The sequence below is a fragment of the Triticum urartu genome, chromosome 5A (assembly GCF_056163025.1).
Source record: "Triticum urartu cultivar PI428250 chromosome 5A, HENAU_Tu73, whole genome shotgun sequence".
Lineage (NCBI taxonomy): Eukaryota > Viridiplantae > Streptophyta > Magnoliopsida > Poales > Poaceae > Triticum > Triticum urartu.
In genome coordinates this window covers 187,392,859-187,410,300 of record NC_141877.1, presented here as the reverse complement: position 1 = coordinate 187,410,300, position 17,442 = coordinate 187,392,859, and the positions used below count along the sequence as shown (strand labels likewise).

Here is a 17,442-nt window from a genome sequence, read left to right as displayed (position 1 = left end):
AGCGTGTGGACCCTACGGGTTCGAGAATAATGTAGACATGACCAAGACATGTCTCCAGTCAATAACCAATAGCGGAACCTGGATGCTCATATTGGCTCCTACATATTCTACGAAGATCTTTATCGATCAGACCGCATAACAACATACGTTGTTCCCTTTGTCATCGGTATGTTACTTGCCCGAGATTCGATCGTCGGTATTCCAATACCTAGTTCAATCTCGTTAACGGCAAGTCTCTTTACTTGTTCTGTAATACATCATCCCGCAACTAACTCATTAGTTGCAATGCTTGCAAGGCTTAAGTGATGTGCATTACCGAGAGGGCCCAGAGATACCTCTCCGACAATCGGAGTGACAAATCCTAATCTCGAAATACGCCAACCCAACATGTACCTTTGGAGACACCTGTAGAGCTCCTTTATAATCACCCAGCTACGTTGTGACGTTTGGTAGCACACAAAGTGTTCCTTCGGCAAACGGGAGTTGCATAATCTCATAGTCATAGGAACATGTATAAGTCATGAAGAAAGCAATAGCAACATACTAAACGATCGGGTGCTAAGCTAATGGAATGGGTCATGTCAATCAGATCATTCACTTAATGATGTGATCCCGTTAATCAAATAACAACTCATTGTTCATGGTTAGGAAACATAACCATCTTTGATTAACGAGCTAGTCAAGTAGAGGCATACTAGTGACACTTTGTTTGTCTATGTATTCACACATGTATTATGTTTCCAGTTAATACAATTCTAGCATGAATAATAAACATTTATCATGATATAAGGAAATAAATAATAACTTTATTATGGCCTCTAGGGCATATTTCCTTCACTTTTGACTTGGAGACATCTTCTATTGGAAAGAAAAGTAGACATTTTCACTGATCACAAGAGTCTCAAGTACATCTTCACTCAGCCTAATCTCAACCTCAGACAAACTCGATGGGTCGAAATGATTCAAGAGTATAATCTGAGTATCGAGTATACTCCAGGCAAGGCCAATGTGATTGCTGACGCATTGAGCAGGAAAGCTTACTGCAACAGTCTGATTCTCAAGCCTTATCAACCCGAGCTTTGTGAAGCTTTCCGCAAACTTAATCTGCAAGTTGTTCCTCAAGGTTTCCTCGCCAACCTTCAAGTCTCTCCTACCTTGGAAGACCAGATTCGCCAAGCCCAGCTTCTTGATGCTATGGTGAAAAAGGTGAAGATTGGGATTGCCAAGAGTCAGTCCAAGTACAAGTGCTACCGCCTTGATGACAAGGACACTCTCTTCTTCGAGGATCGTATTGTTGTACCCAAAGATGACCTTCGTAAAGTGATCATGAACGAGGCTCACAATTCTCTCCTCTCCATCCACCCGGGGAGCTCGAAGATGTATCAGGACCTCAAGCAAGATTATTGGTGGACTCGAATGAAGCGTGAGATTGCTCAATTCATGAATGAATGTGATGTCTGCAGAAGAGTGAAGGCAGAACACCAAAGGCCAGCTGGTCTCCTCCAACCTCTTGCCATTCTAGAATGGAAGTTTGACCACAGTGAAATGGACTTCGTGACTGGGTTTCCAAAGTCCAAGCGTGGCAATGATGCTATATTCGTTGTCATCGACAAACTCACCAAAGTGGCTCACTTTCTGCCTATCAAAGAGTCCATCACTGCAGCTCAATTGGCGGAACTCTATACCTCTCGTATTGTCTCTCTGCACGGCATTCCACAAGTGATCTCTTCAGACCGTGGCAGCATCTTTACCTCAAAGTTTTGGGATTCTTTTCAGAAGGCCATGGGCACGAACATCCGCTTCAGCACAGCATTCCATCCTCAAACTAGCGGTCAAGTTGAGCGTGTCAACCAGATTCTTGAAGATATGCTCAGGGCTTGTGTGATCTCCTTCGGCATGAAGTGGGAGGATTGTCTTCCTTATGCTGAATTCTCCTACAACAACAGTTTTCAAGCAAGTTCGGGCAAGGCCCCATTCGAAATTCTGTATGGCAGGAAGTGACGTACCCCTCTCAACTGGTCTGAAACCGGTGAACGTCAGCTTTTGGGTAATGACTTAATCACAGAGGCAGAAGAAATGTGCAAAGTCATTCGAGATAACCTCAAAGCAGCCCAATCCCGTCAGAAGAGCTACTATGATAGTAAGCACCGTGATTTGGCTTTCGAGATCGTAGATCATGTTTACCTCCATGTCTCTCCTATGAAAGGTACTCGTCGCTTCGGTATTAAAGGGAAGTTTGCCCCCAGATACGTGGGACCTTTCAAGATTGTCAGCAAGAGAGGCGACCTCGCCTAGCAACTCGAGCTTCCTTCAAACTTTGCAAATGTTCATGACGTGTTCCATGTCTCTCAGCTTCGAAAGTGCTTCAAGACTCCTGACCGCACCGTCAACTTCGAGGACATTGAGCTCCAAGAAGATCTCTCCTATCGTGAGCACCCAGTTGCTATTCTTGAAGAGATTGAATGCGAGACTCGCAACAAGTCAATCAAATTTCTCAAAGTCAAGTGGTCACACCATTCCGACCGTGAAGCTACCTGGGAACGTGAGGATCACCTTCTGAGTACCCGGCGTTCTTTCAGTCCTAGATCTCGGGACGAGATCCTTTCGTAGTGGTGGAGTGTTGTAACACCCCGGATGTAACTTTCCCAATTTGTACTCCAACTCTTTCTGTTTCCAGCAATAAGTTATATTTATTTCCTCGGGTTCGGGTCTTTGTCTCCGTGTGTTTTTGTCGTTGTCATGCATCTCATATCATGTCATCATGTGCATTGCATTTGCATACGTGTTCGTCTCATGCATTCGAGCATTTTCCCCGTTGTCCGTTTTGCATTCCGGCGCTTCGTTCTCCTCCGGTGGCCATTTCTAGCTTTCTTTCGTGTGTGGGGATTAAACATTTCCGGATTGGACCGAGACTTGCCAAGCGGCCTTGGTTTACTACCGGTAGACCGCCTGTCAAGTTTCGTACCATTTGGACTTCGTTTGATACTCCAACGGTTAACCGAGGGACCGAAAAGGCCTCGTGTGTGTTGAAGCCCAACACCCCTCCAATTTGGCCCAAAACCCACCTAACTCTGCTCCATCATCTAGAGCGTTCGATCACGATCGCGTGGCCGAAAATCGCACCTCATTTGGACTCTCCTAACTCCCTCTATGCCTATAAAGAGATCCTCCTCGAAAATCTCGGATCCCCCCTCCCCGAAACCCTAATTTTTTCCTCTCCGCGCCGGCCGGACACGTCCGTCCGGGCCGGACATGTCCGCCGCCGCCCCCTCGCCCAATCGCCGCCTGCCACGTCACCGCCACCAACCCGCCGCCGCCCAAGGCCCGCGGAGCCCACGTCGGGCCCCCGCCAGCCCGAGGCCGCCGCCGCCCGCGCCCTTCGCCCGCCGCCGTCGCCCTCCACTCCGGCGCCGTGCCACCGCGGTCCGCCCCGCCGCCGCCATCGCCACCTTGTCGCCCGGGCCGCCGCAGCCGCCGCCGACCCCGGCCGTCGCGCGCCGCCTCTCCTCCCGGGCCGCCGCGCCTCCCCGCCGCCGCCTCCCCGCCCTCCGCCGGATCCGCCGCCGGTGAACAGTGCCTCGCCGGCCCCGCCTCGATTTCCGTGCCAGGTCAAACCCTAGATCTCGGAGGTGTTTTTTTCACTAAGTCCTGAGATTTGCAGATCCATGTGCCCCTGTTCATAGCTCCGTAACTTTGCATCCGTAGCTCCGATTCATGCATATAGTATATCAAAATGTTCATCTCAGAGAGTATATCATTTCATTCCATTGCATCATTTTCATTTGAGTTCACCTTGATGCCCGAAATGCTGTTAGAAGAGGGCTACTTGAGATAATTGCCAGATCTGCTACTCCGTTTAGCTTTTTGTCATTTTTGTCATGATTAATGTGTGCATGATATGCCCTGATTCTCTACATGTGTTTTGTTAAGGGTTTTGTCATCTTTCCAGAGGTGCAACCCATGTATTTTTGTGATGTGTGTGGTGACTAGTGCAAGCTTGCAAAGTGGTCCACTTGCTAATTCTGTTTTCAGGGACTTAGTAATTTCACTAAGTCCTGCAGCTGTTTATCTCATGATGCCATATGTTCTTGTTGTTTCCCATTGATCCGTGCCTCTTTTGAGGATGATAAGTAAGGATGTTTTGTTAATCTTGTAGTTCTCTATCCATCCATGTCTTTGTTTGCAATTATGGAGTACCCTAGCTTGAGTCAATCGAGCTCTACTTTTGCTACTTTGTGAATCTGGGCAGATTGTCAACTTGTTTGCAATTTTGCCGATGATGTTGTAGTTGATCCGTGCATGCTATGTTATTGTTCTTGCCATGTATAGCTTGAATTTTGTGCCTTCTTGATGGGTGTATGCTTTTCTTGCCATGACTTGCACCATAGTGAGTGCATCGAGCTCGTGAACATGCCTACTTGAGCTATATTTCAGCTTGCTCCAGTTTTCACTAAGTATGAAAACTGATTATGTTTTTGCTATGTTCACATGCTTGCAATTGTATTTTCTGGCCCTTTTTGGCTCAAGGTCATTAAGGGACTTTTGTTAAGCTCTTTGAGTAGCTCCATGCCATGCTTTACTTTGCCATGTTCAGATCCTGTAGCATGTAGTTTTGTTGCTCCGAAGAGGGCTACCTGATCTGAAATTCCAGACAAGTGTTGATTTGCCTAAGTCTGAGATCTGTTTGTCATATGCATTTTTGCCATGCTTGTTTGAACCTGTTTATGGATGAATTGGCCGTAGCTCAGTGCTAGACTTTTGTTAAGCATCTTGTATGCATCCCTGCCATGTATTTTGTTGTCATGTTTGGTTGATGTAGCATGTTCATTTCATTGCATTTAGATGCCTACTTGCTGTAAATCGCAGACCGGTGTCATTTTGAATCGCTTGCCATTTCCAAACCGTAACTTCGATTCAGGCGTTCTTTATATCGTTTTCAAGCGATTTCATCTCATCTTTCCAGTGGCACACTTGGGTTTTCAAGTTGAGGCCAGGTTCTTGCATTTCCTGTCATATCTTGCATTTTGCATCCCGCATCGTATCCCGCATAGCATATCATCATTGCATCATATTGCTTGATCCTTGCACGTGGTTGATTGTATCCTTGTTGCTTGTTTGTCTTGTTTGGGTAGAGCCGGGAGACGAGTTCGCTAATGAGGAGCCCGTTGAGTTTGCTTTCGAGGATCCAGTCAACTCTGACAACTGTGCAGGCAAGATGATCATACCCTCGAAATCACTACTATCTTTGCTATGCTAGTTTGCTCGCTCTTTTGCTATGCCATTGCTACGATGCCTACCACTTGATTTCAAGCCTCCCAAATTTCCATGTCCAACCTCTAACCCACCATGTCCTAGCAAACCGTTGATTGGCTATGTTACCGCTTTGCTCAGCCCCTCTTATAGCGTTGCTAGTTGCAGGTGAAGATTGAAGGCCGTTCCTTGTTGGAATCTTTATTTACTTGTTGGGATATCATTATATTATCTTGCTATCTTAATGCATCTATATACTTGGTAAAGGGTGGAAGACTCGGCCTCTCGCCTAGTGTTTTGTTCCACTCTTGCCGCCCTAGTTTCCGTCATATCAGTGTTATGGTCCCGGATTTTGCGTTCCTTACGCGGTTCTGTTATAATGGGAACCCCTTGATATTTCGCCTTGATTAAAGCTTTTCCAGCAATGCCCAACCTTGGTTTTACCATTTGCCACCTGGCCTTTTCTTTCCCTTGGGTTCTGCAGACTCAAGGGTCATCATTATTTTAACCCCCCGGGCCAGTGCTCTTCTGAGTGTTGGTCCACCTTTCAGCTACCGGTGGCCACCAGGGGCAACTCTGGGCTGGCCTACCCGTACCTAGGATAATCTGAGTGTGCCCTGAGAAAGAGATATGTGCAGCTCCTATCGGGATTTGTCGGCACATTCGGGCGGTGTTGCTGGTCTTGTTTTAACCTGTCGAAGTGTCTTGAGTAACCGAGATACCGAGTCTGATCGGAACGTCTTGGGAGGAGGTCTATTCCTTCGTTGACCGTGAGAGCTTGTCATGGGCTAAGTTGGGACTCCCTGCAGGGTTTGAACTTTCGAAAGCCGTGCCCGCGGTTATGGGCAGATGGGAATTTGTTAATGTCCGGTTGTAGATAACTTGAACCTTAACTTAATTAAAATGAATCAACTGAGTGTGTTACCGTGATGGCCTCTTCTCGGCGGAGTCCGGGAAGTGGACACGGTGTTGGAGTAATGTTTGCGCAGGTTGTCCTCTAGTTTCTCGCTCGTGCTTTGCCTCCTCTTCTCGCTCTCTTTTGCGAATAAGTTGGCCACCATATATTCTAGTCGCTTGCTGCAGCTCCACATATTTTTACCTTGCCTTACCTATAAGCTTAAATAGTCTTGATCGCGAGGGTGCGAGATTGCTGAGTCTCTGTGTCTCACAGATTACTATTACACCAGATGCAGGGCCTGATGATTCCGCTCCAGGAGACGCGTATGAGCTCAAGTGGGAGTTCGACGAAGACTCCCAACGATACTATGTTTCCTTTCCCGATGATCAGTAGTGGTGCCCAGTTGGGGGTGATTGGGACCGTATCGCATGTTGGGTTCTCTTTTATTTTGGCGCCGTAGTCAGGCCATGAGTGTTTGGATGATGTAATGTTATTTATGTACTTGATTGACGTGGCGAGTGTAAGCCAACTATGTTATCTCCCCTTTTATTATCATATTACATGGGATGTTGTGAAGATTGCCTAACTTTCGACATATGCCTTCAATGCGATTATGCCTCTAAGTCGTGCCTCGGCACGTGGGAGATATAGTCGCATCGAGGGTGTTACACCCCCCCCCCCCGGGCCAGTGCTCCTCTGAGTGTTGGTCCAAACTAGAGCTTCGTCCAGCGCCACCTCGGGGAAACCCGAGGGCTGGTTTTAGTTGTACGGACTGCTTATCTGGGTGTGCCCTAAGAACGAGATATATGCAGCTCCTATCGGGATTTGTCGGCACATTCAGGCGGTGTTGCTGGACTTGTTTTACCATTGTCGAGGATGTCTTGTAACCTGGATGCCGAGTCTGATCGGAATGTCTTGGGAGAAGGAATATCCTTCGTTGAGCGTGAGAGCTTGTGATGGGCTAAGTTGGGACTCCCCTGCAGGGATTTGAACTTTCGAAAGCCGTGCCCGCGGTTATGGGCAGATGGGAATTTGTTAATGTCCGGTTGTAGATAACCTGAAACTTAACTTAATTAAAATGCATCAACCGTGTGTGTAGCCGTGATGGTCTCTTCTCGGCGGAGTCCGGGAAGTGAACACGGTGTTGGAGTAATGCTTGACGTAGGTTGTTCTAGGATCACTTCTTGATCATAGTTGTTCGTCCGTGCTTTGCCTTCTCTTCTCGCTCTCTTTTGCGATGTTAGCCACCATATATGCTAGTTGCTTGCTGCAGCTCCACATCATACATTTTACCCTTCCTATAAGCTTAAATAGTCTTGATCGCGAGGGTGTGAGATTGCTGAGTCCCCGTGACTCACAGATTCCTTCCAAAACCAGATGCAGGGACCGATGATTTCGCTCCAGGTGACGCGTTTGAGCTCAAGTGGGAGTTCGATGAAGACTCTTGTCGTTACTATGTGTCTTTCCCAGATGATCAGTAGTGGTGCCCAGTTGGGGCGATCGGGTACTTTGTCGCATTTGGGGGTTGATCTTTATTTTGGTTCCGTAGTCGGACCCTGAGTGTATTGGATGAATGTAATGACTTATTTATGTATTTGTGTGACGTGGCGAGTGTAAGCCAACTATGTACTTTTCCCCTTTATTTATTTACATGGGTTGTTGTAAAGATTACCTCACTTGCGACATTGCTTTCAGTGCGGTTATGCCTCTAAGTCGTGCTTCGACACGTAGGAGCTATAGCCACATCGAGGGCGTTACAAGGAGGCAGCGAGGGGGAAGGTAGGAAATAGAAGAGAAGACAATAAAGATTCGGAGATTGGACGAGAAGAAAAGATTAATTAATTTAGATTTGATCTTTAGAGATTGATCGTGATTGATTCTTTGACGTATGGAAATATTAATTAATATGATTGAGCGATTTATGGTAAGGTTAATTAATTTATATTTGATCTTTAAAGATTGACCATGATTGATTCTTTCACATAAAGATATTACTAAATAATAACTTACGCCAGCATGAAAAGTTCTGATTCGTTCAGATTTTTTTCGTTGTGTGGGAGATAATGTGAAAATAAACCGCTAGGGCGGTAGGAGAGAAGATGAAAAAAACCGATGAAAATAAACCGTGGATACTATTCACCAACTGCTCCATCAGGAGTAGAGATGATGAAAAGGTCCGTACATAGACCAGAATGCCATGATTAGGAGACGCTACATCATAGTTTCCGATTAAGTGTCTCGTCTCGATCGATATGATTATGTTTAACTAAGTAAACATTTCTTATATTCCCTCAAAATAAAATAAAAAGTAAACCTTCCTGTATTATTCGCGTGAATGATACCTTTGTGTCTGACGTGTCTCGGAAAACCTACTCTTTTCTTTTAGGGAATGTCGTTGCCGTTTCAGTTACTTTGTGGTTAGGTGTGGACCCTAATCATCACCTCTAAAACAAAGGTGTTAACCCTAATCATGGCATTGTCGGTCGTGTTATAGCTTCCAAATCCACAAGCAATCGTCATTGCCATGGCATTGAGGCTCCTTTGACATGGCGATTAGTAGCAACATATAATGTACAATGCAAGGTGCGTAAGGAGATATGTAAAATAAATCATTTTTTTAACATATGTGTTTATCTATCTCCACAGAAAAGATGTCTAATTAAACATCTATCCTCTACAAATAAATACTCAGTGCTTATAAATGCTGGTTTATTTCTATAAACACCTTAGATTGTACAAGGCATAACCCTCACCGAGCATGAGGAATGAGTTTTGAGTTCAAAATCACATGTTCCCACATCTTCTCAAAATGTGACGCATCATAAATCGTGCAAACTTCAGAACTGATTTAAGATTTCAGTTGTCCAACCCCAGTTGTTACATCTCCATCTTTCTGGATCCAACACCACATGTGGTTGGCGCACAAGCATATGAATGATTTGATCATAGGGCCCCATGGAGAGGCGATGCCTTGGACAATAGGATCCTAGGGAGGAACCAGACAAAGATACACATTGCAGGGAGTACAGATAATTTGATTGTTTTTGTGATCATTCTCGTGGCTTCTTCTTCATTGGAAAATCAGTTTAGTGCACCAAGAAACCCTACTTCATTCTTAGAAAAAACATACTCCCTCTGTTCACTATTGTAAGGCGTTCCTTACAAAAGTGAATGGAGGGAGTATTTGGAGTAAGAAAAAGGATGTTTTGTAAGAGTTCCTTTCACAGAAGTCCAAGTCTTGTAGGTGAAACATCAGTGCTTGCATGCATTATTGCGCCCATTTGAGAGGAAAAGTAATCACCCTCTTGCCCATAGCAGAAACAGTGGATGTGCATGCTCCTCCAAGAATTCGGCTGCACAATAGGAAGAGATCACTAGATCAACTGGAGCCTCCAATAGACGCAACGGCAATGATACCGTGGGCTCTGATTGTTCCTTTCAATTAAAGAAAAGTGATCTATTCACAGGAATATAGCAGCAACTGAGCATACAAGAATCTACCATGTACAGACAGCCCCAACCTTTACCTACTCAACAGAAAAATTGTAGACTATCGGCAGAAATTGTGCTAAACTGTACCAAGACCTCACTAGAAAACTTCAAACTCCAGCTCCTCGGCGCTCCTAAAGTCCAGGCATTTGCCTTCTTTCTTCTTCCGCACCGTCGCAAGAGTCACGACATCGCAAGGCCGTGTCTCTGGTGGGGCAGCAGATCGTATCAAGGCCCAGTTCAACCCTTCAAAGAAAGGGTGCTGCTTGATTTCAGCTGCTCCTCTCAACGTTCCCAGCCTGTTCTCCGGCTCCTTGACTAGCAATCCTCTGATGAGATCCTTTGCATTGCTGCTGACAACCGGGTTATCCGGGAACCGGAGATTCTGGGAAACAACATTTGCCAATGTTTCATCATTCCCAGGACCTCTGAAGGGTGTCCTACCATACAAAAGTTCATAAAGGAACACACCAAACGTCCACCAGTCAACAGCACTCCCGTGACCATCCCCTTTGATGATTTCTGGTGCAAGATACTCATGTGTGCCAACAAAGGAATTGGAGCGTGCTTCTGTAGGCTCTACAACAAGTTGAGGCAGCCTCTTCAGGGAAGATTTAGGCTTCCTGGGCTTCGGTACCCAGGGGCGTGGCCTGAAACAAGACGTTTGGGCACAAGAGGGCTGGAGGCACGACGAGTTGATGCAGTAGCTCTCTGCACAAGGGCTTGTAAGCTTCTTTGGTTGGTGATTCGCTGCTACCGAGGATGACCGGAGGAGCACGGCGCTAACAGAGCACCTTAGCGAGAGATCAAAATCTGATAGCATGATGTGACCATCATCGCGGACCAGGATATTCTCTGGCTTAAGATCACGGTATATGACTCCCAGCATGTGAAGATATTCCAGCGCAAGGAGAACTTCTGCAACATAAAACCTGCAAATCAATGATTTTATTAGTACAAACAGATGGCGACTACACAAGTGCAAAACAGAGTTATTAGAACATAGAAAAAATGTACAATGATGTTACGTACTAAATACGCCTCTCTAAAGTGGCATCCTTAAAGTTGAAAAGTACATTCATAGATGAAATGATAATAGATCAGTCTTGTTAGAATGGCATGATGTGTTTAGGCTGTAACTCTGAAGAGAGCTACATGATTATGTTTGCAGATTTTATAATGCATAATAAGCAGGAAATTTGGAACATCAAGAACTACAGTCATAAACCGAGCCAACATACAGTAGTGCAATGGTAGCTCGGTCAGAGATTGTAATCACTAGGTGAGTTTAGATTAAGAAACTGATTACTTCGAGTAAAGAAAATAAATGCACAATCATGCAGGCTTCTGCAATACTGAATGTTCATGTCTGAAGTTTTAAGTACTCAATGAAATGTACCTCGCAGATGGCTCTGGGAAGCTTCTACCGGGTTGTCTTTGACGAAGAACGTGCAGATCACCACCCGGACAGTACTCCATGACTAAGCATGAGAGATTGTCTGTCGTAAAATGGGCATAAAGAGTAGGAAGAAAAGGATGATCCAGCATTTCTAGTATCTCTCTCTCAGCCTGTGCTCGTAGCATCTTTTTCCTACTAATCAGGTACTCGATATCCATAACCTTCAAAGCAAACAAGCAATCTGAATCAACCAATTCTGCAAGATACACAGTCCCGATATCCCCACATCCAAGCCTCTTCAGAAGCCTAAAGTTGTCGAGTCCTAAGGGTCCCTGTTGCAACGCCAACTGGCGAATGGTTATCCAACAGAGATCCTTCACCATATGGGGCCTGTTGTTATAGCCACATAAGCCAAATTGGCTCTCATCGCTGATACTAGTGCTACATCCATACTCACTAATGCTGCTCTTCGAATTCTGGGAGCACTCACCTTTTTCCAATGTTAACCATTCAGACGACCTCTCATCAGATTTTTCTGGTCCTGGATTTATCTCCCCTTCTGCACAGCTGGTGGGATTACTAATGCTGGACGCCGAAGAGGAGCTGGTTGATACATGGGAAATGGATTCCTTTGAAGAGCAGAATTTAGTACTATTGGAGGAATTACCAAGTGAAGGTTGTTCTTCTTTCATTTTACTCTTACTGCTGGTTTTGCATCGAAAAACTGGCTTCACGAGCCGGGATGTTGTGATGGGTTTGATCAATATGGGGATTCTGGATGGACTATCATCAGTAGTCGCAGAAACTTGTTTATGCGTTTTTCCATTTTGCACAATGGAGCTCTCACTTTCTACAGGGTCACCACTGATGACATCTTGGATCCTGACCTTTTGTATATCAGTTGAGGTAGAAGATGCAGAATGGATGGAGGTGACTGCACTTCCATCAGCTGTCTCAAAATCACAGTCTTCACTAAAGCCACTTGTTCCTCTAGATAGATTCTTACTAATCTTTTCTGGAGTGATTGATATCTCAATCAAGTTCTTTTTATCATCATGCACAACGCTTCCATCACTACTCTGAACCATCAAGGAGGCATAAAGCCTGTGGATAGTCCCTGCTTCAGATGAACTCGATGACCCAGGCGACATCGACAACCTCTTCATTGCAGCCATTTCTGACGCCTGGGAAATGCAATGCCTTCTCAGTGCCTGCTTCATATTGACAGGTTTGGAGCATATCCCAGTGACTGCAATTTGAGATGACCCTGACCTAGGTGTCTTTTGAGCATGCTTCAACAAAGAATCTGCCCCGGCCTGGCCGGGGCTAAGTGCTCGACGGTAAGTCCTGCTATCAATTGCCTTAAGAAGCTGGTCGAGCTCATCTTCCACAGGATGACCACGACGTCTTCCATCTTTCTCCTCAGTTTTCACATTGATATGCAGCACGCTGGAGCCACTAACAGGCGCATTATCCAAGTCTTCGTTGGACTCAACTATCTCAGAGCTGCAACCGGACGACCCCATCACACTCCTAGTTGAGAAATTCAACAGACAGAGACAGTATGCCAGCTTATCTTAGCCCACCGCCGGCAAAGGCATCGAAGGCAGGCAGGTCAAACTATTGCAATTGTGCCTTTTAGGGAGACATCATCCAAGATGGAAGCCTCCGGAGCTCAGAGACTCAGCCAAAAAACAACCTTTTTTCTCGCCACTGACCACCCTGCAAAGATCCAGGGTTAGTGATCGAGACATGGCAATAGCAACATTTCTCGAAAATGATAATAAATTATTAAAGAAAAGGAGAAATCTAAAGGCAACTGATAAGCAAGAGTCCACGAAGTACAACAAATGAAGTCAGAAGTGTTCCTGTCACAACTGGGAAGCTTAGGTAGCTCAAATCAAGAGCTCTTCGCTAAAATCTTGGGAGAAGAGGGCAAGATTTCCATCCCAACAAGAGGCTATTTTACTATCTCTCACACATTTCAGCTCAATTCTCCCGGCAGATGCAACGCAAGCGACGACCGGGAATAAAAATTTGCGAGAAAGGGGGCACCTAAACCAGCGAAATTTCGGGAGGGAGGGGAAAAACAAGAACTTTTTGCGTTCCAGGCAGGAGCACACGAAGCTGGCTTCCAGATCCAGCGCTGGTGGAACTCCTGCGAGGCCACATTCCGCAGGAGCCTCCACGAGCTCGCCAGCAACAGCAAATTTCGCGGTTAATTCGTCCACAGCCGCGGATAGCTCGAGAGGAGCCGGATTTGGGATCAGAGAAGTAGCTCCAGAGCAGAGACGACGATGCTTACCTACCAGGAAAAATGCCAGTCCGGATCTCCAAGCTGCGACCAGGATCCGAGCGGAGTGGAGTGTCTCGCGAGCTGGCGATCGGCGGGCTCCAGGGAAGCGAGCTATGGCGTGAACTAATCTTGGGAACGGCGGCCTCGGGAAGGTAGGGAGAGAGAGAAGAGCAGAAGGTGAGAGGGGTTGCGTCCCACGAAGACGAATCGACCTAAAAGGGACAAAGTAAAGGGGTCACCTGATCGTCCCTGCAGCGAACACGGAGTGCACGTCCGTGTGTCCGCCATGGTTTGCGCTGCCGCTGACGGTTAAACAAAGATACCTGCCGCCGAAAGGTTTCCAGCGACTGGTTGGAGATTCATTCTGACCGTGTGATTGGAAGCGCCGTATTTCTTTGCTAATTTTTTTTAAATAATACATTATTTTATTAATTTTCATAAATATTACCATGTATACAACATTTTCAAAAATAATGCACCATCGGCCTGCTGCTGGCCGATTGGGCCTAGTCAGCCCACAGCAGGCCGACTGGCATCCTATCAGTTTGCTGCTGGCCGAATGGCCTGTCGGCCACTAGCCCAGATCCAGTCGGCCGGCAAGAATTAATCAGCCGTCTGTTGGCCGATTAGTATTAATTGGCCACCTGTAGGCCTACTGGTGCATGTCACCCATTTTCTACCCCGTATGTTCCTCGCTTATATCACGGGCCGCCATTTTTCCCCATATTTTTTCGCTTTGCTCGTTCTCGTCATATTTTTCCGCTTTGCTCATTCCTGTCATATTTTCCCGCTTTGCTCGTTCCCGCCATATTTTCCCTCTTTGCTCGTTCCCGCCATATTTTCCCGCTCTCTAGTTCCTGCCAGTATCTCCTGCCATATTTTCCCGCTACCGAGTTTCCGCCTTTCTTTGTGTTCTCGGCCTATAAAACACCCTTGGCACTAACGTTGGTAAGCATTGTAGTGTAGTATCGTAGTCTCGCCAAGATGTCTGAATATCCTTTTGATCGTAGTTTTCACCCTAGTATGTCCAAATGTCTTCTGGATTTAGCCGCCGATTTCAGGGTAGACAACATATTAATCCCGTGGGAGCAGCTCATCAGTACTGACACCCTACTGAATGAGATCACGCATTAAGTAGGTGCAGGTGGCCTTCCAGGACCTTTGAGGAGATACGGGAAGAACTTTTGAGGTTGCAGGGAAGAGGGGTGAAGCAATAATCGAAGGGTGAAACATACCTAAAGTTTGCAGCAAAACATACATTTTTATGGACTGACGATAGCAAGGATGAAGACGATATCTTCATGCCGCCGCTTCCGGGTTCTGCATCGTCGAAGGGCAAGAGTTCTGCATTGTCAAAGGGCAAAAGTTCTTCATCACCGAAGGACAAGAGTTCTTCATCGTCGAAGGGCAAGAGTTCTCCATCATCGAAGGGCAATAGTTCTTCATCAATCGAGGATGACGATGATGACTTCATGTAGTTTTTATGTTGTATGTTGCAAGTTAAGTCGTACGTACTGTTTAATTTAGATGTAGTTCTATCTAGTTGTTTGTACTATCTTATTGTAGGAGCATTATGTTCTATCTAAATGTGATGTTGTAGTTCCGATAACAGAGTACTAAAATAGAATAGGCATATGTCTCATACATAAGTATATAGTCATTTGTCTCATACATAGAATAGACATAAGTCTCATACAGAAGTAGATGGTCATGTCTCTACTGATAGATAGAACCATCACCGACGACGTCTGCCTTGGCACGGAGGCGGATCTTGAGGCGTCGTCCATCCCAACCTATTGGGTGCCCTAATGTTACGAGGAGGAATCTCAGACTCACCCTGGTCATACTGTGTATCCTGTGTGGGGCCAGGTGGAGGAGTCAAAAACATGTTCATCCACTAGGTGTGCTGCGACATCTGAGCATGTATGTTGTCCTCAAGATGTTGATCACTCCCCCACGTATCATTTGATGCCGACATAGATGCATGATATTCGTAGCCTCCTGCGTGATGGAACGTTAAGTCAAATATTGAAAACAATAAATATGAAGAGACATACCTGCTGGCTGTGACGGCTTCTCTGGCTGAAACACGAAGCTCGACGAGGGACCCTGCTATTGTGGCTGTGGAGAAAACATGAAGCTCGACGTGGGACCATAGTGTTGTGGGTGCTGCCACGTCGAACTGCCAGGTTGGTCGGGAGGGGGTGCCCTGGCCGTCGACTGGTGTGCTAGACGTGGACGTGGCTGATGTCGGTGCGTGGAGGGACGCGGCTGCTGCTGTTGGTGCTGAACAACGTTGCTTCTCTGGGTGCACGTAACAGCCTCATAGGCAGCTCATATCTTGTTCTGCATGCGTTCCAAGAAGGGTTGTAGCACAGGCCGATGCTGAAGAAGAGGTCCAGACGATAGTGATCGTCCAAAGGTGGTCACGTCGTCGTATAGTTCGTGTGTCAAGCGAGCCTAAAAATTTTCATGATGATTATTAAGTATGCACGTCAAAGTATGTGGCAACTTTACTTAAAGAAAATATAACATACCGCATACTGCCTCGCCCGAAGTATCATAGCTCGGGTACATATCCGATGGAGTAGGGTCAAGTATCTCCTCTGGGTGAGAGTGCTCAACGATGCGTAACCATATTCCGGTCATTTAGCACCGCAAATAGAGATTGAATTCGTTGAGATCAAAATCGTGATTCTCGTGCCATAGATGTGTGTTTGCTATCTCCCATTCTGTAACAAACGGCTCTAGTCTAACTAGCTAGTCAACAGTCGTCCTGGTCATGCCTTTCCTCATCGTCCTAAAATTGTGGTGTGTGTTCAACAATTACCTAATGCTTCGAATGGAGTACTATCAAAGATAATGCAACATTGAAAACCGGTTAATACATGTGGATGTGTGTTGGCACTGAGTTCTCTGTAGGGGGAGGTAGCTCCAACTGCAGAAGACCAAATTGCCTCATAACCCTTTGTTGTGCCATCTCCTTGACGAAGACATCGAAGATGATCTTTGATTTCGTCATCCAGTAATCTCGGTCCCCTGTGCATAGCACAGACATACCACCTGGGTATCTTGCATGTATGGCTGCTTTTGTGTAGGGCTGCCAGATGACCCCAGTGTACGCATCGAACTGCTCGTTCAATGTCGTGTATGCCTTCCTGGTTTGATCACTAGCAAAGCGTCTCTGCGGAAAACAAAAGTTAGTAGCCGCTATCATTGAACTATCTCTTGTTCACAAAAAAGTTGCATGAAACTATAACACGATACATACCTCGCGACATGTCCAACACAGACCGAAAGTAGGCATGTTGATGCCGTCAGCATCGAACATGGCGTTTATAGGCTCATGAACACATACATATGCCCGCCCAATAGAGAACCTCTCCCACGACCACAGTTGTAGGAATAGAGGGCATCCAAGAAGAGCTCGCCTTCTCGATGTAAGCTGGTAGCCGTTGCACATACCTCAGTATGTAGCCGCTAAGACCGCTGAACCCCAACTCCTCTGTCTGATCTGATTCGCCGTCTCGGCGCTCGCTATCTCGAGTGCCATAGGGATGTAGCACGCTAATAGTGGTGACATGGTTCTCTGTGAACATCACTTTGCCGAAAAACCACATTAAGTAGGCCTCCAAGCTCCGAGTGATCTGTTCCGCACTCAACGACGTTGGGAACTTCTGGATCTCCATTAAGCAAAGAGAAAGTTTTAGTAAGCCGCAGGTATCTTCTGTAAAACCATATGCACAATAAGAGGTAGGGGAACTAACCTAGAAATTGAGCAACAAATCATACTTAAATCCATAATGCTCCCATCCCGAATCCGGAGCATCTGCAGAAACACCATGAAAATGTTGTGTAAGACTTAGCTCCCAACCAGCCGATGCATCCAACGGTCCTATGGCATGACCTGCCAATGGTAGTCCCAGCAAAAGTGACACATCCTCTAGAGTAGGAGCCATCTCTCCCCATCAGAAGTGAAACGTGTGGGTCTCTGGCCTCCAACGGTCCACTAAGCAGCTCAACAAGGAGGAGTCGATGGCGAGGCATCTGCAGCCCGGGATAGACTCAACCAGACGCGCGAAAGGTAAAGGGCCGACCCATTTCAACCTT

General features: G+C 46.2%; 1 protein-coding gene across 2 annotated transcripts; it reads right to left on the bottom strand.

Annotated features, from left to right (window-relative positions):
• Positions 1-9,544: 9,544 nt before the first annotated feature.
• Positions 9,545-13,605, bottom strand: LOC125508257 (serine/threonine-protein kinase D6PK). 2 transcript variants are annotated; one of them, XM_048672909.2, is made up of 3 exons: positions 13,342-13,605; positions 11,037-12,758; positions 9,545-10,569 (listed from the first exon to the last, which is right to left on the bottom strand). In XM_048672909.2, the coding sequence occupies exons 2-3, from the start codon at positions 12,560-12,562 to the stop codon at positions 9,738-9,740; spliced, it is 2,358 nt and encodes a 785-aa protein (XP_048528866.1). In that variant the 5' UTR covers positions 12,563-12,758; positions 13,342-13,605; the 3' UTR covers positions 9,545-9,737. The 2 variants fall into 2 exon arrangements, with proteins under 2 accessions (XP_048528866.1, XP_048528867.1); XM_048672910.2 differs by having other exon boundaries at positions 13,346-13,605.
• Between the last annotated feature and the right edge of the window lie 3,837 nt (positions 13,606-17,442).

What these genes read in the sequence shown, in the direction of transcription:
- LOC125508257 (XM_048672909.2), bottom strand. Translation starts at nt 12,562, where the DNA reads ATGGGGTCGTCCGGTTGCAGCTCTGAGATAGTTGAGTCCAACGAAGAC. An exon ending in TTCCCAGAGCCATCTGCGAG is followed by an intron (nt 10,570 to 11,036) that starts GTACATTTCATT and finishes ATTGATTTGCAG; the next exon opens with GTTTTATGTTGCAGAAGTTC.